General features: G+C 48.6%; 1 protein-coding gene across 1 annotated transcript in view; it reads right to left on the minus strand.

Annotated features, from left to right (window-relative positions):
• Positions 1-4,646: 4,646 nt before the first annotated feature.
• Positions 4,647-21,955, minus strand: part of LOC117890967 (mucin-17) — a 32,067-nt gene continuing 14,758 nt past the window's right edge. Inside the window, exons 3-4 of the mRNA XM_034796106.1 lie at positions 13,290-13,795; positions 4,647-11,403 (exon numbers count right to left, since the gene is read on the minus strand). Coding sequence (XP_034651997.1) covers positions 5,031-11,403; positions 13,290-13,594 — 6,678 coding nt within the window. The 5' untranslated portion in view covers positions 13,595-13,795 and the 3' untranslated portion in view covers positions 4,647-5,030. The remainder of the gene's footprint in view (positions 11,404-13,289; positions 13,796-21,955) is intronic.

Raw genomic sequence — 21,955 nt, forward strand, 5'->3', positions numbered from 1 at the left:
TTAGTTAATGGGATTTATAAACAAGAATTACTAACGCCAAAAATAAAATTAGTTTCTTGTCATTTTTTGTTTTTGTACTGAACAATGTGCTGAACAATGTGAAAAATATATATATGTACGTATGTACATATATGTATGTAGGCTCGAATTAACTAGCTTAGCCTCTCTGATTAATTGACATTACATGCGGAGACATTGAATTCATTGTGATTTCTATTAGCCTATAATTTTTGGAAAGTTTTCCACATTTTTGTAGAAATGTTTTGGGAGGAAAACGGCAAGAATCGACTAATTGATTCGCATACCGCACATATCATGCTCAAATGGCATTGTGGCGAACAGTCGGCTTCCAATGATAAATTTAATTACAAAACAGGCTGCCAAATAGTTGAAAAACTAGAACGGTGGGTCCTCAAACAAGAATAGCAGTATCAGCACAGCAACAGCAATAATAACAACGATTACAGAAATAACAAAGGCGACAACCGCAGCGACTACAAGCGACTAATTTTGAATGCAGAACACAGGAGAGCAGCACGGGACGGCACGGAGCGGAGCAGAGCAGAACGTAACAGAAAAAGGAACATTTTACAATTTTACAATTTTCGAAAAATTAAATCAGAGTTTGTGGTGCGGGGCAGAACATGCAAGATCCATCCAGATACCCACAGGAAGAGGCCATTCCCATACCCACGCATACCCTCGCTTGGATCAGCATAAGCATCCACCGGATGTAGCAGAACATTTATAAATTTATTTTTCCCACAGCGGCATATATTGGGTAGGAAAAACGGATTTCAATTAGCCAGATTCATTGTTAGCTAGTCTTGTCAACTCACACCTAATGCAAAGTCTTCAGAAATCACGCAGTGCGGCTAATGTATTATTTGTAATCAAGAATGTTTCATCCCTTTGAGCAGGAAAGTTGCGCAAGTAACTGGATAGGGTATAACGAAGATGGGATTGCCGTGGATGGAGACTGACCATCGAATGACTGAGCATCGCAGCGCAGCTAACAAAAACTAGTTTAGAAACCACTTTTGGGTGTGTGGCTCGTGCATGTCCTTGTCCTTGTTTCTGTTGTTACAGGCCCGCAGCCGTAGGCGGGGATGTGGACACAGACTCCAGGATGAGCCCTGGATCCTGAATATGGATACTGGCCCCATGTCGAGCGGCCTGCTTAAAGCCGTTTGCATAGAAGCTGGGACAAAGGGAGCTCCCTGTTTGCACGAGTGAGTGGGAGCTGCATGGACACACACGATGCATGTTTGCTGGCTTGTCCTGTCTAGTCTGGTCTGGTCAGATCCAATATACATACATATATCACACGTTAGCCAGACGCAGCTGCCTGCTAATGATTTCATGCTAAAATCTCAGGGAGTCTGCATTGCGCCGTATCTAGTTCAGAGCCAATGCTTGACTGCTTCTCTGATTTTGTCTGCGTCGCTGATTCTACGGCTGCCCCAATTTCACTGCTCCCCAGGCCCGCAAACACATAATTCTACAAGTATATAACATAAATTTCATGTCTCTGCCGCTGCTCTGCTCTGCTGCGGGGAAAACTGAAGCTGCGTTTTCACTTTCCGCGCTCAAATTAATCCTTGGAGTGTTGCGTTCGCTTTCCTCATTGCTGGCACTGACTCTGGCTCTGACACTGCTACTGCTGCTGCTGCTGCTGTTGTTCCTGCTGCCATTTTCTCTTCTTCGAATTATCGTTCCCCAGTTGTCTGGACAAATGCTTGGCTTGGAAATTGTGCTGTGCTGTGCTCCTCTGTGCCGAGCCGAAGGATTTGTGGGGGATGCATTCGAGCTCTGGAAAATTAAATAGAAAATGCAAATTCCTGATACCCGATCTGACTGCATAAACGGGATTGTTGTTGGGCTGTATTACAGAAGAATTTTAGTAAACGCTTCAATGGCTAAAGAAGACTTTCCCTAAATTATTTTCCATTCTATAACTTGGAAGTTTGCAAAAGATTCTTGAGTGCTCTTTTAAACAGGTTGCCAAGTTACCATTACGAACTTTAATTCCTTTGTAATGAATTAATCTCATTATCCCTAGCTTCCAATTAGATAAATTTGTGCGCTTTGCGCCACGTGGGTTGGCAGCCGTGGGTTGTCATGGCGAAGCGGTGTATGTGCTAATAAAAAATGTTTGCTACACGTTTGCAATTTGCTAATGTAAATTAATTAGTATCTTTTTTGTAGCGAAGAGTTGTCCGACTGTGGTACGCAGTTGCTGGTTCATTAGGCGTGCAACAATTTTCTCCTTCCTGCAGCGCGTGTGGAGAGTTGTGCGCATATTGAAATTAGTTTTATTTTCGCCCACGGCGCGCAAAAAAAACATCATTAGATGTGCCACCAAACTAACCAAAACTATTTACATGTACGGTACGGTACGGTATGTTGACAGACATCCGGGAAATGGTTGTCATATAATTAAAACGGCAGCACAAGGAAGAAAAATACGGCAACAGTACAATGCAAATATAATAAGGACATTGCCAACAATAGGAGGGCAACAAAAGCAAAGCAGTATACTTGAAAGGGTTCGGACGGGGTGCCCGGCTCTTTTGTCACTGTCTCCTTGTTGCTGTTTCCCTTTTCGAGTGGCACTTACGTAATTTCGGCAGGTGCCAACGAAGACAGCTCCACACTCCTTACAATGCATTAAGAAAAACAAAAGGAGCAGGGCATCCTATCCGACTGCGCATATCCGATGCCGAAACAGCACCCTTGGACAACGCAAAACACGCAAAATGTTAAGGGAAAAGGAAATTAAAGTAAAGAAAGGGAAAGGAAAGGGAAAAGTTCGTTGAACAACAATTACAATAAGCTACCCTACGGCCAGTGGAGGGAGGGAGCGAGGCAGGCAGACCAACAGCTGTCGCAACATTGTCCAGCCGAGTACTGCAGCGCAAAAGGGAGAGATGAAGGAATACTTTTCTTATTATACAATATGCAATCATAATAACAATCATCATAACAACAACCGCTGGGCACAATGAGAGATGTTTCTTTTCCGGAAATGGTGCGCGGAAGCCGCACAACTGCCGCCAAAAGTACGAAATAAGTTGCACTTGAGTGTTGTGCGGTGCAGAAGCGCTGCGACTCCCAGTTCGCATGACAAATTAGTGGCATAATAAAGTGTGTGTGGAGCCCGTGCTTTTTTGCGTTTTCCATTCATCGCATAGGCCCTGCTATCCTGCTATTGCACGGCACAGACTGTAGACTGTAGAGCTGGATAATCTGGCCACACACGTGTGTATGGTCTATTTGAAAACATTGACACCGCTGACGGCCGGTTGGATCCTCGCATCCTCAGGGGTGACACTAAGCAGTCGTTAGTTGTTGGTTCGTTTTGATGGTTTTTCTGCCCTTTTCATTCTTCACAGTTGGCTGGCTGGCAATTGTTGGGAGTTTCGCTGGGCCCGCCTAAAAGTATGCTTCTTGTTTCAGAGATTTTTTGTTCATGCATCCCAACCTGCCACATGCAACATGCATATTTACTCGCATACACATTTGTGTACATGTGTTGGTACGTGCGCTGGCACGTGTGAGCTGCAAAAACCGCATAAAACTCGACAGAACAAGAGCAACACGAACAAAAGCTCTGGGAGAGCAGGCAAGAGAGCAGCCTTCCACGTCGACATCTACTGCCGCACCCGGTCCGACTCCCACCAAACACAGCAGCAACATCTGTAAAAAATCTAACAAGAGAGGAACGACGAATGGTTTCAAGATGAATCCTTAGATACCCTCGCTGCAATCAGGGACCAATATCAAACCAGGACATATTTGTGGAGAGTCATAAAGCCTTCTGGAAGGGTATGCAGAATCCAAGGGAAAACAATTTCCAAACAGGAGCCAAACTCTGTCAAAGTTGTTCGCAGTGGCTCCTCATAGGTACACATAAGTATGTACATATGTACACGTAAAAGCAGAATCCAACACGAACAAAAGGGAAACGGACCGATTTTATTATAAGCCTCTCTTACATACATATATTCTTGTTAAATATTAATTAAAATATGTGAGAGTACACACTGTTTTTCTGTCTGCCTGCTTTGATTTTAGACCGCTTTTGTGTGGGCCATCAGTAGTGTGTTGTGCACTTTCCAGCAGAATCCCCTAGGCTTGTCATTGGTGGATATGAAAATGCATGCCTTAAATGGCAATTATCGTGTTTCGTCAATTCAGACTGCATTTTCCCCTAGTTTTCCTTCTATTATGAGCTATTCAAAAGGGGTAATACTCGTATCTAGAAAATGTTCCTAATTTGACGATGATACTTGGACATTCAGTAAATGCAGAAATGGATGATTTATGGTTCTGAACACACTTAAATATTTGTCTCTTCGATTGCATCTAACTTTCCTCGATTTAATCAAATGCCTCTACCATGACGAGAATTGTTTGGTAATATTTATATTTATTTATTTAAAGTTTTTCGTTTAGGCTTAGATAATAGCATACATAACTTTTAGTTTACGTATTGGTACGGTTTATTTTACTAAATTACATTTGTTCAGTTGCCAAAACATTGACGCATTCCATGATTGCCATTGCATTTGCATTTTGCACTTTGCATTCGTTGTCTGCGTACTTTGCCGGGATAAAAAGTGTATTTTTTGAATATAAATAAAGAGAATATGCACGGGATGCATAAAGAAAATTCCAAACTCGAACCCCAGCAATTGTAAATGAATTGGTGCAGAATGCTTTTAAAACAGTTGAGAAACATTTCTGATTAATATTGTTGTTAATCTGGGGGGACCGGATGGCAAACATAATCGTTTGCTGCGCATCAATCTCGTATCGGGTAGGATCCTAGGGCGCATCTGGGACGACACGGGATTAAGGCACAGCAAAGGGCATTCATTAATGATTAAGTTAGCCTAATTGTTGGCATTTCAGTAGGCAGCTACGAGTAAAATATGTATATAGTAAATTCACTAACTCACTTTCCCGAATTCAACAAGAAAACTGCTTGATAGTCGCTATTTTGGCTTACTTTAGGGCGCGTGCACTCATGGCAGGAGGCGCGGGTTGAAGCGTCCCATGAAGAGAATCATGCCCGTGGGGTTGTGGCGGACGAAGTAGAGGAAAGGCTTGTCGAAGCGGAGCCGGGGCGCGTCCGGAACACGCGCTTGGCGCGGACGCAGCGGCAACGGCAGCTCCAGATACTTCGGGTCCAGCAGATCGTCGTAGAAGCCGCGTCCCAGGGCCGACTCCTGTACCAGTGAGCCAAAGTCGACCACAGCCTCCGAGGAGTCGTAGGCGTCGTCATCGCTGCTCTCCACATCTTTGTTTCGCTTGCGCAGCGGTGGAGCCGGATACATCTCCACGTGGTGGTGCTCGGAGATCTTCTCCTCGCCGCAGGTGCTGAATGTGTTGATCTGTATCATGTCGGACAGGAATATGTCCTTGTTCCCGGCCCCAGTCAGTCCCCGCAGATCGGCAAAGTCCGACTTGAACAGACCCTTGAGACCCATCTTCTGCAGCCCCAGCGAGGCATTCACAAAAGAGCGGTGCGAGAAGCGCGGCAGCTGCACCTCCATTCCAGGGCGATCCATGAGCGAGGTGAGCAGCCTGCTCCAGGCCTGGGCCTCCCCAAAGGCCATGTCTACTAGGTTGCGTTCGAGTCTGTCCAGATTGTCCATAGGCGATATGGAGCTCTGGTGGCCGGGCATCACGTAGATGGTACTCACTGTGTCCTGGATGCGCCCGAATGCCACGATGGTGGCGTCCAGCTTTGGCTCGTAGCCAGCGGTGAAGCCGGACCGATAGAGCACGGCTGGGATGGGCACCAAGCGGCGCTGGCGCACAGTGGGATGCACCTGGAAGAACATCTCCCCATCCCGCTCGCTCGTGGATCCGTGGGAGCAGTCTGTCTGGAATAGATTAGCCGAAATGGTGGCCAGAGGGCCATTGACCCACACGCTGTTTGTCCGCAGGTACTCCAGCACCTTGCCCATGGTGTGCCGCTTGACGAGCAGGTTGGTGCGCCGTCTCACAATGTCGTTAACCACATGGAAGTTGACCTCCTCCACGTGGCCCGCGTACAGCTGCTGTGTCTTCTCCTTGAAGAAGGGCAGGATCTTGCCGTTGGCGCGGTCGCTGAAGATTTCCCGCACAAAGGCGGCCGTGGCTATGTCGCTGTCTATCGCCTGCTCCACCGAAGACGTTATGTTCTTGAAGACCAGATGCGGGTTGAAGGTCACCATGTCGTCCAGCTTGAGGATCTCGTTCATTTCCCCAGAGGTGCTGCCGCGTGCTCCCAGGAACACCATCGACAGCATGGAGGTCAGGGCGAATGGCGAGATGACCAGACTCCTGGCCGAGCTTATCTTCTCCGAGGTGATGGCCTTCCAGTAGCTAAAGGCCAGCTCGTTGCAGAGCCTCGCGAAGGAGTGCAGGTCCTCGTCCATGTGCGCCGTGGATGCCTCCAGACCTTGCGAGGATTCCGGACTCGGCTCCAGCTTCACTGGCGGCCTGGTGGCTTGTGTGGAACTTGCCATCAGATTAGTCAGTGAGGCGGGTCTCTGCATCGGTCGTTGCTGCAACTGGGACTGAGACTGGGAGGACTGCAATTGCTGGCCTCCATTGTTGGCATTGTAGGGCAGACCCTTTGGAGGCTGGTTGTCTAGTTGGTTATAGCCTGTCAGGTGCGAGGGCTGGACGAAGTAAGAAACCGGCTTCAAGGTATTTAAGCGCTTCGTCGTGCTGATTGTTGTGGGAGCGTTGGTCGTGGTGGACGCTATCGTGGAGCTCTGATAGCCTGCCTGATCATCCTCATCCTCCTCATCTGGCTGGTCCCCTGGGTGATTGCCGTAGCTGGCCAAGGGTAGACTCACCTTGTAGGAGTCTTCCTCTGGGCCTGCTTCTATGGAGCTTTTGTCCTGCTGGGGCAGCGGCCTCACCACACTGGCCGTCGTCTCGCCCAGTTTCACATATGGATCCTCGTCGTCAAGCTGCAATTTCTGTGCACTTGTCACCGCATCTGTCTCTGTCGCTGACTCTGGTGAGCCCTCTGCCTCCTGCTCCTGGTCCTGCTCTTCTGAAATGGTAGCTGTCAGCTCATCAGATATTTCCTCCATTGACTCGTCGTCCAGCTGCTGAGACTTCACCGTGCTCAATTCGATTTTTTCCGTGACTTGCTCGGAGCTGAGCGACATGTCCGATTCGGATGACACCACGGACGTATCTCCGGGAATTTCTGTGACCACCACCACCTTCTCCTCTTGCTGCTGTTCTGATTGGCCTTGGTCATCCACTGGCTGTGCGGAATATTGGGGCAGGAGTTGGGCCGCGTTGGTGGCACTGTCCTCCGCACTGGCTGCCAGATCTGCTGTTTGTTCTTCCTCCTCTGTCTGTAGCTGCTGCTCCGACGTTGATGTTTGCTCCTCTGCATCCTCTGTATCCAGGTAAACATTTGTCGCCGTTGTCTGCTCCTCTGACAGGGCTGCTTCCGTGACGGAGTGGCTGCTGCTGCTGGTGGTGGCGTCCGTTGTTGGTTCTTCCGCTGCAGTCTTTTCCGTGGTAAAGATGGATTCCATTCCTTCGCCGAACGGACCTGTGCTGGAGCTGGAGCTTGAGCTGGTCTCCATCAGAATTTGCTCGTTGTAACCATTTGTCAACATCTCGGGCATTTGCTCTTCACTTTCGCTGCGCTCCGTGTAGCTCTCGACAATGTTGGTGTTGGTGTTGGTCGTTGACTCTTCGCTGGCCGTGGTCTCCTGGCTCAACGCATCTGACTGCAGACGCTCAGTGATGGCATCAGCGGCACTCGTAGTGTAGGCAGCCTCTGTAGTCTCTGTAGTGTCTCCTGCGGGCTCCTCTACAATGGGATTGGAGATGGTGATGGGAATCGGAATGGCTTCCTGCTTGGCCGGCACTTGAGTTGGCTTCGCTTGCGGGCTCTGCAGGTCCAGTCGTTCGTTGGTAAACAGTTGCTGCTCATCATCCTCGTCCTGCTGTTGCTGTGCATAAATTTGGGACAGCGACAGGATGGGGATCCGGTGCGTGCTCGTCTCCACGTGGACGGGGCTTGCTGGAAAGGCGTCGCTCGGGTAAGTGGCTTCCTGTTTGAGGGTTGTGCTCTCCTGTTGCTGCTTCTCCGTTGACGTCTCCGATTCCACTTTGTTTAGCACGCCGGGGCTCTGTGGCTTCTCGAGCTTCTGTGGTTCCTCGGGCCTCTGTGGTTCCCCGGGCCTCTGTGGCTTTGGCTTCGGCTGCAGCAGGAAAGATGTGTTCAGCTGGGCATAGTTGGTCTGCCGATGCGAGTCATCCTCGGGCTGGACCTTGGCTGGCGGCTTGTACTGATCCCCTTGGGTTATCTGCTGTATAACATCGGACATGAGGAAATCAAGCTCGTCCTTGGTCTCATTGGAGTTCATAAACACATCCGAGACGAGGGTGTTGCTGCCATCCACCAGGGTGGAGGCCACCGTCGCAGCCTGTGTCTGGAAGTTTGCCATGGATATCTGGTCCGTTGGCCTCAGCATCTCCAGATTGAGTTGCTGCACCAGGTCGGCTATCATGGGCGTTACCTCGGTGCTGTCCGCATCGATGTCGGCGGCAGTGCTGCTTTCCGAGACAGGCAGACGCAGTGCCTGCTCTGTGGTGGGTACTTCCTGCTCCTCCCCTGCCCCATCTGTCTGCTGGTTGTATCCATTCGTGGAGCTTGGCTCGCTGAGCTCGGTGACAATTGCCTCCGGCACATCCGCATAGAGCGGCTCAAACTTCACCACATGATCGGACTCGGATTCGGACTCGACTACGGGCTTGTCGGTGGTCGCTTCGATCTCGTCCAGACTAGCCATGGGCGTGGTCACCAGGAACTGCGTCTCTCCAGGCAACTCCGTGGTCTCTGGCTCCTCCTCCTCCTCGGTTGCCTTCTCTGTCTGAACAAACGGCCTAAGGGGAACTGGTTGCGGGGTCACAGTGAAGTACTGCGGTCTGGCCGTGATCAGTACCACGGGAGTCTCCTCTTCCGGCTCATCCTCCAGACTGCTGAGTGTCGTTATCGTCTTATCTCCCGTTGCTGACTCTGTGGATTGCTTCACCTCGCTGCTATCCTCTTCTGAAAGCATGGTGGCCAAAGTGCTTCCTCCATAGTGAGCGATGAGTGGCTTTCTCGTCGTACCGACAGTAGTCGTCGTTCTGGGAGTCGTTGTTGTTGTTGAGGTTGTTGACGTTGTTGTACTACTGGTCACTGTTACCTTCTTCTTGTTGGCCAACGTCTGCATCTGTTCCTGGGTCTCGGCACTCTCATATTTAACTGGGACCAGAGCTGGCACGCTGCCCGCTCCATCGAGATCATCACCATCCGACTTGTCTGCGGCGGAGAGGTCTTGTGTCAGGGACTGCACAATCTGATCCATCGAGAGCATCTGGTCTGGAGACAATTGTGGAGCTGGTGATGGCGAGCTTTGGTGCAATTGTTGCTGCAGCTGCGCTAACGAAGGCAAAGGCGTCTTCTTCAGGGGGGAATGATCGCCAAGCGCGAACAGAGTGGACAAATTTTGAGCAGCATCTGTATTGTAGCTTGGCACAGGATACACTGGTGGGTGGTGGGTTGGTATGGTTGTGGCTTGAGTTGCAATTATGTTGACCAGTCCATAACTTTCGGACTTGGTTGCTTCCGTCACAGTGGCCAGAGTCGTGTGTACCGGCTTGCTGTGGATGCGATTGTGGTGCAGATTTGGTGGCCTCTTGGTGGAGCTTACTGGCTTTCCATGCGGCTTCTGGTTGTTTACCACGGGCGGTCTGGTTGTCGTTGTCGTTGTCTTTGTTGTTGCTGCTGTCGTTGTTGTTGTTGTCGTCGAGGGCTCCGTCTGTGGCTCTGGCTCTGGAGTATTGGCCATGGTACTGGTTGAGATCACAACTGGCGGTTGTGTGGGACCTGGCTCTGCCTCTGCGGCTGATGTGACTGTTGTTTGTGGCACTGGAGTGGTTGGTTTCGTCGTCGTAGTGGTCGTGATGGGCGTAGGCGTAGGTGTGGGCGTAGGCTTGGGCTTCTTTTTTGGACGCTGGGGCCTTGTTGGTTTCTGGGTGACCCCCTGCTGTGGTGCACTTGTTTCTCCCGCCTGTATTTGCCCTGGCTTGGGCTTAGTGGTTGGCTTGCGTTTGGGCTTCGATGGCTTGCTGCTGCTGGCTGCACCCGTGCCTGTGCCTGGCGTACGTGTGGGCTTGCGTTTCTTCTTCTTAGGCGTGGTTGCAGCAGGTGTGCGGACTGTGGTTGTTGCAGCGCTGACTTCTGCCTCAGGCTGGCTCGTCGCTGCCTCAGTTGAGGGCACAGGTGGTGGGGTTGTCGTTGTAGTTGTTGTCGTTGTTGTTGTTGTCGTTGTTGTTGTCTTCTTCTTCACCTTTTGCTTGCCGCCGCTTGGCTGGGAAGTGGTGCCAATTCCTATCTCCGCTGCAGCCCCATTAGTTGGCTTCTTCACCCTATGTGGTGGCTGCGAAGGCTTCCTGTGCACGTTTGGTGGCTTCTTGGCCAGTGTGTGGTTAAGGACTGTCTTCTCGGTGGTTGAGGGGGCGCTGCTTGACGAGGTGGGCGTGTGGATGATCTCCTGATTGTTATAGAACACTCGGCGGGTGGTGGTCTCCGGCTTGGCAGTGGTGCTGGGCAGCTTCTGGTAGATGGGCTGCATGTGGAGCAGATCGAAGTCCTGCATGTTGGCGGCCACGTGCTGGTACTGCTGCATGCCCGTGTACACGGACTCCATGGGGTCCAGCTCCTCTTGCACCACCTGCGGCGTCACTTCGGTGGTGCTGGTGCTGGTGCTGGGGGGCTTGCGCTTGTTGCCCGGCTTCCGCTTGGCGGGTTTCGGCTTCTTGGTGGCCCGCGAGGGGGATGGTGATGGCGCCGCCTGGGTGGAGGCCTCTACAAGCTCCGACTCAGGCGTCATCACAATCTGCTGCGGCTTCTGCTGCAGGAAGAGGTCATCGCCCGTGTTGCCGAAAATGGCCGGCAGGATGAGCGACCAGGAGGAGGACACATCAGGGGTGTCCAGCAGGGGCAGCAGCAGCTCGCCGGAACTGTTCTTGGCGGAGCTGGAGGCCACCTCCTTGTTCAGCACACTCTGCACGCTGTCCACAATGTCCTGGACATTCTTCTCGGGATTGGGCTCGGACAGCGGCGGAGCTGTGTGTATGATGGAGGGACCCTCCCCGTCACCGTTGGCCACAATGCTCTGTATTTCCTGCATGGTCATCAGACGCTTCACCAGCTCGCCGTGCTCGTCGAACGTATAGAACTCATAGCGGTCCGGATTGAGCAGATCTATGGGACTGGCCACCTGCAGCGAGGGCTGCGGCTTGGGCACCTTGTGGCCCAGGGCGTCGGTGAATTGCGGTTCGTTGCCATCCAGCACCACTGCTCCAACCGATGAGGCCACACTAACAGAAGGAGGGAGAGGGAGAGGGAGGAAACATATGTTAGTGGCGTCAAATGATGATTAATGGCAAGTCTACTCTATTCTACTCCATTTGCCTCCATTGCAAATTCCTCCTTCCACCTAGTTTCTGATAAATCGTCAATCACAGCGGTAGGACTACTGTTATATGTATATACAGCAGACAAGTGTCCTTTGGCTCGCCATCGATGCCAGTCATGCTGCAAACTTTTCGGCGCAGCCGCTGGCATTTTAATGGAAAATGGAAGACTGTGCAATTGCTGCTGAGAGTCACGCTGTCGACGGTTTCCACCATTTCCATTCCAGCATGCAGCACCAGAACGGATCTGCATCTGCATCTGCTGAAAGTTTAGCCCGCACAAGAGTCTCCATTTGCGAGTGTGCAGAATGAAAGTAATTCCGCGTGCGGCATGAGCACATCATTAACATTTAAGCACGTGAGTCGGAGCATGCTTAGTCATATACAGCTGCCTGCTTCCATAATGCTATGTACATACATCCACATAAATATCCCCATCCCCATCCCGCGTGTCTGTATATTCTATGCACTATGCAAGTGTGCGTCAGCCAGCCATGGATGTAGGTACATTTGTGTGTGTGCAGAGGTTGCAGAGGTCGTCCGAGTCATCAGGGCTATGCAAAGAAATCACTTCATGCAAAAGCCAAGTGTAGAAATGTGTTTGGGATGGGATTAGAGCCAGGACAGCGAGCGAAATTTTCAGCACTTCCACCGCAAGATGATTCCAAATTCCAAATTGAAACTGATATTAGTGTCTTTTAGACTTATGGCTTAATATGACTAATTCAATTATTTGAATAAACTTTGCAACTGAATGCAATCTGAAGAAAGCATTAAGTGCATGCCTTATCGATATGTAAAATGACTGCATTACTCGTATTTGTGGAGCAGAGCTCGAAAAATATCTGGCAAGTAAATTGTTGTAATTATTAAAACCATTTAATTGGAGTTTGCAGAAAACAGAAATAATCAAATGAATGCAAGTAAATGATTCACAATGATGAATGATAGACAGTGACAACAACTCGCAGTCACTTTCGGCACATGGAAGGGTGGGAGGCCCAGCGCCAGTAGCTGGCGCAGGAGGCCTCGGAAACTGCGGCGGAAAAATCTTAAAGGGGACCATGAAAAAACGCTGGAAAAAATGTAAATTGTTATTTTTCGCTTACATTATTTGACTTTACATTTTTTGGGTAATTTCTTTAGCGCAAAAGGATTAGGAAATATAAATTCTGCGCCATAACCTGGTAGCATCAAAAGCATTACTCTCCGAAACTCAATTGATTAGCAATGATTTAATTTAAGCACTCAATTAGCTGTGCAACCGAATCTCTTAGTCTCACACTTTTTCTTCCTCTCTCTCAATCTCCCAATTTGTCTATCTCTTTCGCAGCTTCTTTCATGAGCGCGAGGCCGCGAAGTATGCAACGTTTTGCACGCTTTGTGGCTGGCGAGGAAATTAATTAAAAATACTAAGGCATGTGCCCGCACTGACCAGAGCCCACGACCGACCCACGACTCTCAATCGCAGCAGCCCCAACCTAAACCTCAGCCTCTGCCTCAGTGGAAGTGGAAGCAACAACAGAAAAGAAGGAAAATTCTATTTCAATTAGTGGCAAAAATGGCAAAAAGCTGTGCAAACAAAAGATTTTCCCTAACAACAGTAACTACGGGTGGAAACGGGCGCAACAATGGCCAAGTACAAGTGGGCGTGGAAAACAAAGAGGCAAATGAAAATATTCCTTATATTCTCCATTCCCCCCATCCATCCATCCATCTACTGACCATTGTCCCTGACGCAATAGGAGCTCAAATCGCGAATGCCAACCAAAACCAGTGTGTGTACTCACCTGGAACCGATGACTTTCTTTGATGGCGATGCCTCCGTCTCCGGCTGGGAGTAGGATGTTGAGGATGTCACTTCCTTCTCGTCCTGCTGGGGCATGGCCGCGTCATACACAAAGGCGGGTTGAAGGAGTGGTCCAGAAGCCCGACCATTGCTTTGGCTGGATGATGTGGTTGAGGTGGTCGAATAGGTGACCAGCGGCTGTTGCTGCTTCTGGTGCTGTTGCTGCGTGTTTGGATAGGCTGTGGCCGGCCCCAGGCAGGTCCAGGCCCAGAGCCAAAGCAGCGGTAAAATGCGCGCGAAACGCATTGTCGTCCTTCTGCTGATCCTTCGCCTGTGCGCGTCTCTTGACTCCCTGTTCAGGGCGTTTATTTTTATTTTAGCTTCGGACTTATATAAAAATTGTTTGGCTCTCCTTCGCGGGCCAGAGAGCAGAAAAGGTCCTGCTGTCGGGTTGCCGTCTAATGCGGCAAGTCGTGACGCGTCTGTTGCGTGAACATCAAGCGAAAGCTGCAAAGTAAAGTGAAATGAAAAACTAATTAATGTCATGTTAATGAACAGTACGAGTATATGGCAAAGAGAACGAGCGAGAAGGAGCAAGAAAAGGGAATGCCATTTGCATAAAGCCAAGGTCCGCTTTAAGGACGACTTTAAAGGGCAGCGCTTGCATCTCAGCATGTGGCACACTTTTAGGCCGTGTCATAAACGAGCAGGTAAATTGCCATGCACCTGAAGCCCGCTACGCTAATGCGCCTGTAATTATGCTAATAATAATGAGCTGCCACATGAGTGCCGCAGCGGACCAAGGGGGTAGGTAGGGTAGCAGCGAGTAAAGAGCTAATGCCATTGGAGGAAACGTCTTTGCAGTAAGGCTCTGTGTCTAAGTGGCTGGCAATTTGGGCTCAAGCATGGTAGGTGCAGCTGCATATGTGTGCGTGGGTGAGCTGTGGGGTAGTAAGAGCAGCTGCTGGATTCTATCTTGCAGAAATCTGAGGTAGCTTACACCACAATATGGGTTATACTTTGCGATTAGAAGACTCTTAGGCAGCCCTACGGAAACGAGCACAAAGGAATAGCCAAGCGGAGATAAAACTCTGTTCATATAATTACTGCATTTACCACGGGAAACAATAGTGTGTTGGCTCTGATTGGAAGACACCAGACTACATGCTGAGGGATTACTTGGCAGCTAGTGCCGCTCGAGCAAGTGCAGTCGGCACACTATGTGGTGAGGTTCCTGAAATCTGCCTCTATTCTAAATGAGTGATTGAACAAGGGGATAGACCCTGCTTTATAATATTTTTGAATTCTCAAAATTGCTTAAATTACTTAAGTTAAATTAAATGGATTACTCGTATATTCCAGGTGTTTGGAGCCAGAAAATGATCTCCATCTCTGTATCTGTCCAGATGGAGAAAAGGTCTATGGGAAGTGCGGCCTTTTTAAAACTTCGATTCGTTGTTGTATTCATTGCTGGCTTTACGTTGTTGTTGGCTGTCACTTGCTATCAGCATCAGAAATCTGTGCAAATACTTCCCTCAACAATTCTGTCAGTTTCCCCGGGATTTTGTTGTGTCACTAAGCCCTTTTCGTGTGTGTGCGTGTGATAACACAAATGAATTGTCAATGGCGCGACATGAAGGAAAATAACAAACAATATGTTAATAAGCACAATAGCCAACAGAATCCAGCATCCAGAATCCTCCATGCAGCACCCAGCCGGGCTGTCAGAGAATGGCTAGAGAGTGCTCTGACAACTTTAAGTCCTGCCTGTCAAAATGTTAGCACACACGCACCACCCACAACGCGCACATGCCACATGCCACTTCCCACCTTCCACCTCACAACTCCCCAGTTATTGCTCGCTTTCTGAACCCGAAAAACTTTGCCACATCACGTACAAACCCAAGGATACTCGCACTCGTACTCGTGCATGCTTATATGAGTCTGTTCAGATAGCTAAACGATTCCCGGTCAATGTAGAAAAAATCGCGCATAAATATACAAGTCGTGCCATTTAAATATGCTCCTCGCTATGCCACTTATTGTGGTATTTGTGGCCATACCCTAATAGAGCAAAGAAGCCAGAGCTACATGGATATATTTTCGATAGAATATAATCATGTAGATTTTCTTCTGTGAACCCCATTCGCTTAGTTTCGATCGGATGGGTAATATCTGCCTGATGGTTCTAGAAATCTGTGAAAGAGACCGGTCAAAATAAAAGTATATTTGTTCTTGAATGAGTGACGCACTGTAAGGATATGTAAAGCTTCGGTCCCAAAAAACTATCGTTTCTTTTATAATTTGCCTCTCTTTCGTCAGCCTATTTTATGGCTAAACTGTGGCCTGCGAGTGGAGGAAAACGAACAACAAAATTAACATAAATGGTTCGTAAAATATTTCAGTATATTTCAGTAATGTATCTTTCAAATCGGGCGCCACTTCAGCTTCAGGGCGAACGACGCATCAACGCAACTCCCACCCACCGACGCGTCGGGGACTCGTTAGATCCATAACTAGGCCATTGATTTGTAACGGTAAATTACGATTGTCAGCGGTGTCCGTCCTGTCCTGTAAAAGGCTACAGAAAAGGTTCGTCCTTCTCTTCTACACCGACATTGAAATGTAAATGAAATGCAGTGGGTGAAAAGTAGCTTTCCCCTCGAGTGCTTGCGACGGGATATAGATGGGAAGGGGAATGGGATGCTGCCTGGTTGTTAGGGAGGAGAGCAGATTGGTCGGGCTTGCCATTGTCTGGACCGACAATGATGCAGAGTGACATGACAAGTGGACGACGACAGGCACACATACAGGGAACACACACAAACACACCCACAAGGACACAAAGAGGGGCAAACACTAGAAGAAGTGCGATCCGGGTTCAGGTTCCGTTTGGTTCAAGATTGGACCTGACAGCTGTAGAGACAAGCACACGAATGCAAACGAAACACGGAGCGAAGCCAAATTGCGACACACACACACACCCACACACAACGAAAACTGGACGTTTGTTTAAAAAAATCACTGGGACATTTACATGGACACAGAGAAAGGGATCGCAACACCAGCAAAATACTTTTTGAGGGCTGGCAAAAGTTTCGGTCCAACTATAAATCAAACGACAAAAGTGTATTTAGGACGTGTCTGGCAGGTCCTTCGTACAGGACATGCACCTGTACTCGACTACAGAGCGGATAAATTAATAAAATAAAATCATACTTCTGACATTTTTTTATGTTTTCGCAAATTCCTATCATTGGTTGATCCCAGCTTCTTGCTGTGCATTGAAGAATTTCTATTGCTTTGGTTATGCTGCAATTTGGTCTCGCTTACTGATGTACTGATTGGTCTCCAATGTCATTTTAATTACCAGAAAATATACCTTTTTGGACTTGCCTGCTTATGTCGGAGTGGTGCGGCGGCACCTTAACCGCAAAATAAATATTGGCTATCCGAGACCGAGAATTCACTTTTGGCCTCCTCAAAGGAAGGAACTACCTACAACTGGGATATTTATTTGCCAGGTGGCGTGTGACGAAAATACAGACGAAATTGGTTTTAAGGCTACAGAATCAACAATAAATAAAAACCATGTAGACAAACGGCCATCAAATGACCCACTCACGCACACACACACACACACACACCCACTCAGTAGCCTCTAAAAAGTTGTGCAGAGTTTGCCATGTTGCCAGGTTGCTGGTGCTGGTGCGAGTGCTCTGGTTAGCGCCATGTGTCACGTCTTGTGTGTTGTGGAAAATTAAGATTTTCCACCAAGGCCACCAAAACTTATTTCGGTTTGTTTTTTGCTTGTTAGCCATTGATTCTTTATTGGATTTACTGTCCGAAACACACACAGAGCGGAACGCACACTGGCGCCCAATCAGTCTTCGTTTGCTCCAAGGAAATTAAAGCAAATTGCATTACAGCAGCGACCGCTTAATCAGGGTCGCCGTCGACTTTAAATTGCACAAGGCAGAGTGTCCTCATAGAGAGTACAGTCCACTACAGGACACTACAGGCAATCTGTTGAATCTGAATTGAGTTTCGTTGCTCCTTCTTTTTTTGTTGTTGTTTGGGTGTGTGTTTGGGCAGCAAGACCTGCACTGAGCAAGACAACGCGAGGATTGGCCGACCATTTACACCGTACCTCCTTTTGGACGCGCGTTGCTTTTGTCTTTCTGTGGCAGCTGCAGAGCTCTCCCGTGCTCGCACTTTCGCACTTTTACTCTCTCGCGGTCGGTCCCTTAGTGTGGATTGGCGTGGGCTACACTAACAAAAGTTTATCGCTCTGTTTCCGTTTCCGTTACGTACGCTGCGTATACATGTATGTATGTATGTATGTGTGTCCAGACGCTCATAAGATGTTATTTCAGAGCTCCCCAGGAGCTGCCCTTGCCATTTACCTAACCGGGTCGAGGCCGGGACCAGGGACCAGGGACTGGAACATTTCTTGTGCACAACACATTTGATTTTATTTATTTATTTCGATTTGCGCTTTTCTTTCACAACACCCGCATTCACTTTGGCTTTTGGTCTTGCCTCTCCTGCTTGGGCTGCTTTTCCACCTCGGTCGACGTAACAATTTCCTTCCTCTTAGCCATGTCCGGCACTGTTTCTCCCGCTGCTGCCGCTGCTGCTGCTTCTGGCAGTTGAGCGCCTCTGGCCTGGCTAATGTGCATTTTATTTTCCGCTACCAGTGCCGCTCGCTGCTGCTCACTGGGGCTCACTCAATTCTTTGGCCATTTATTCGCCACGAGAACTTGTGCCCCTGCCTGTCTTTCGGTTGTTCTGGCCCAGCTACTTCCGGATGTATGAGTATGTATGCATGTGTGTGTGTGAATCCCCCTGTCGGTGTGTGTGTGTGTGGATGACATATATTGTTTTGAGCAAAGATTGTGTACGCCACAGGAGTTCGATATAATTTTCGGCATTCCATTCCAATCACGTGCATATCTCTATGCCAATCTTCATTTGGCTATGAAACTTTTTAGCTGGCTTTCTGGCTCTTATCTGCCTGTCTATTCTTTCGCTGGCTCTACGAGCATTATTGTTTCGTCCCCTTCCAGATCCGATGCTGAAGCCTCCTCTGTGTGTAGGTGGTGTAGGTGGACTTCATATTTATGAAGGACAGAACAGGACAGGACGGAGCCGGTATCCGTAGCATGTCTGCAACTGACACCGAACTGGGGCACAACACTTCAACATAAATAAATCCAGGGCCCTGGGCGAAGATGCTCTAAGTTGGCTTTATAGTTTCTCAAGTTTGTTCGCTGTAACAATAAATGCTTCTAGTCGCATTGTTTGACTTTGCACGTGTTGCCCATCGAAGCGTTAGATCTTCCTGCCACTGTCATCGCTGCTGTGATTTCGATAGCTTGCCGGAGTCCAGAGTCCGGACACGTTCCGGCTGCAGCTGGGGCAACTGTCAAAGTTATGAGGCCAGGTCGTGGGCGTGTGCGTCGGCGTCAGCTTTGGCGTGTGCGGGATTAAGACACGTGGACGGGGACCTCACTGCAGACTTTTAATATATAACTCTTTGACATTAATTAGCAAAAACTTCGAAAAGCCCTAACGTGGCGTATACGTGATTTGTAAATGCATCTTGCAGCACCAGTAGCAGCAGCAGTAGCAGTGGCAGTGGCAGTGACATTGGCACGGGTAAACTTTTCAGCAACGCATTACGTGGCATACAAGTTTCTGATTGGCGCAATTTATCAAGTGGCGCGTGCACGTCACGAATCGCATTTGCATTTGTCTTGGACGGCATACCGCTCCGGGCTGCTGCTGGAGGAGATTGGGCGATGTGCCAGACGATGTGCAACCATACCATAATTTCCATTAATTACGCGGCAACAACTGCATGATGCGTGAGGTATGAATGCTTTAAAGCATTCATAAATCGCTTTAATTAAGTAAAATTGCAAACAGTTGTGGAGACCTGGCTGCCTGGCTGCCTGGCTGACTCCTGCTATGTGGACCTGACTGCAGCTTTATTTATACATATGTATATTATGATACGCGGAGGCATATCCATTTCATTCGCACTCGCATTGATAAGGGTTTAATGTGAGAGAAACAGGTGGGGGCATGGCAGCAGCAAAGAGGCCCCGCACCGCTTAATCTCTTATGCTATTGCTGGCCATTATCATATTTTTAATATTTGTTCGAATATTTATGGTATTAAGTGGGAAAGCTAAAGGCTGCATTATGACTACCGGTTACCGTGTATCCGGGATCATACATGATGTACATAATGCAAGAACTGAAGATTTAAATGATTGTTGTTTATGTTTAGTTGGACAGTCAAAAATAACTTGGCAATAATTTGTTTTAGTTCTTCTACATTAATTGGAAAAAAAATGTTACTCGGAACAAATTTTAGGTAATGGGATTGTGAATGAAGTAACTAATTGCAGAGCTGACAGCCAAAAAAGATGCTCTCAATATTCGGCACCATGAACTGCACACACTTAAAGTAATTATCATTCACAACATTCGGAAGCTTCAGCAACATTTTGTTTTCCTTCTTTGACACTGTGGACGACCTTTTGCGCTTGACCACTTCGATTCCATTTCGTCCCGGTCCGTGGCATATGGAAATGCGAACAAAAGGACCGACCCCCGCTGTGGGCAGGGAGAAAAACGTAAAAAGAATCTTCTGGCAAACACTTTGATTTCGTACACATTTTTGCACAACAGCAAATTTTTCAATTTATTCCCCTCTAGTCTGGCCTTCTGCATCGGCTGATTAGTATGACGATTCTTGGGGCTGCTGCTGGAGAGGCAGATACAGATCCCCACAGTCCTTCCCCCTGCCACCATAATACACACAGGCACATTCAATCATCAGGCATTCAAGCATTCATTCATTCCTGGACTTTATAGTCAACAAACTGTAAAAAAGGGACCTTGAAAGGTGCACAAAATCCTTTTGCCGAGCAATAGAGAAAGGGCGTCGTATCCTTTCATGCCCAACTGCGTTTCTTTGGTCCGAGTGTGAGAGGCCGCTGTCCTCCAATCTGAGCGTGTGTGAAAGGATTAGGCTGCCTTTGCTGTATGTGAGTGTGTGAGTTAGAGTGTGAGTGCTTTATTCCCATGCCCAAGGGCAAAGCTTTTTTAGTTCTGTCCAGTCATTCTGAGAATGGCGATGGACCACACACTCGCTCCCCATGTTATGGGATATCCGTGTCCTTTTGAGCTATGACTTGCACCATTTCCCTGTAGCTTTATCAGCTGGGCGTAATTGCTAGGTCTTCAACTGGTCTTCAAATGAACAGAGACTAGGCCGACGACTGATGACTAGTGAGTCAGCCACTTCCAGTGCATTAGTCATGTTAATTAACCCCAGTCGGTGGGGCTTATCATAATCTAGTTGCTCGCATTACATTAGGCCATGCCCGAGTTGAGCTAAATATGTTATTTAATTGCATTTTAAATTCACCAACGATGGCTAGGCAACAACCAGAGCCATCCACTCTCAGACCCAGAATCATCTCTTGGTATTACAAAACTTGCTACACATCCAGATGAGGCGGCCTGCCTCCACACCTGCACACCAGCACACCTGCACACCAAAGCACATCCTCATCCACGGCAGGATAAAGCGAAAGATAGCTGCGGGTTGGTGTTTGCTGGTTGCCGTATGCCGTATGCGCTATCAAGACTGCAAACAAACCCATGCAAAGGACCGGCCGGCTCTGTTCTCTTCTGGCCACCTAGCGTGTGAACAGTCAGCAGCTTTGAAGCCAAAGGCGCAAACTATATACATATATGTATACTCTTATGTGCGACCATTTTTCATGTGAATCAGTTAGCCAGCTATCTGCAGCCCTGGCAGCTGAAGTTGGAGTCGGAGTTGGAGCGGGGACTTAAAGTGGGACTGGGACTGGGCTCTGACAATGGCAGTTAAACGCGTGCGCCTCAGATAAGATTCTATTTGCTGTCAGAGCTGGCGCTGCTGCCTCAGACAGGGACAGGGACAGTGGTAGAGGCAGAGACAAACTGTGTTGACAAATACCCAGAGGAGGTTTTTTGCGCCCCATTCTTCTGTGGCACAGATATGCGGTCAAAGTAACGATGCCAAAATGTGCGGACAGTTATGAAGATTTGTGGCCTGGACATCCTCGCATGCACAGTTCATTCCCGAGAGGACAACAAGATAGGTGTGATTGGTTTGCTGGGCTAAGTAGAGCAGCCATGCAGCTGGGCTGCCAAAGGTAGAACCCAATTTCCTGTGCGAAATATAAACCTGATATTCATGAACGAAGTCCTGAAATATATCTTAAATCGAGGTGTCCATCATCTCTGAAGCCTTTTGCAGATCAAGCCTTTTTCAGCGACCTTCATTCAACGCTTTTTATCGTGCTTCCGGAGCTGACCTGCATTGACATGGCCTTTTAGTCGAGTGCTTTGCTAGAGACCATAATTTAGTGCCTGCAGCTGAGTTTCAGTTTCGGCAAAGCTGCTTTTCCTATTTTGCATAATTTCCACCGTTCGCTCGGCTGTTGCTGGCGTCGCAATGACAACGTCAACAGCAGGGCCCTCAGCTGCCACGGCACCTCCTCTACCCAGGGTTGCGTCTTGGCCACTGTGGCGCATCTTTTTGGACATTAGCCTGCTGTTTACCATTTTGTATGGAGGAGAAATCGTAGCTGGAGCTATGTA

This window comes from Drosophila subobscura, chromosome E (genome assembly GCF_008121235.1).
Source record: "Drosophila subobscura isolate 14011-0131.10 chromosome E, UCBerk_Dsub_1.0, whole genome shotgun sequence".
Classification (NCBI taxonomy): domain Eukaryota; kingdom Metazoa; phylum Arthropoda; class Insecta; order Diptera; family Drosophilidae; genus Drosophila; species Drosophila subobscura.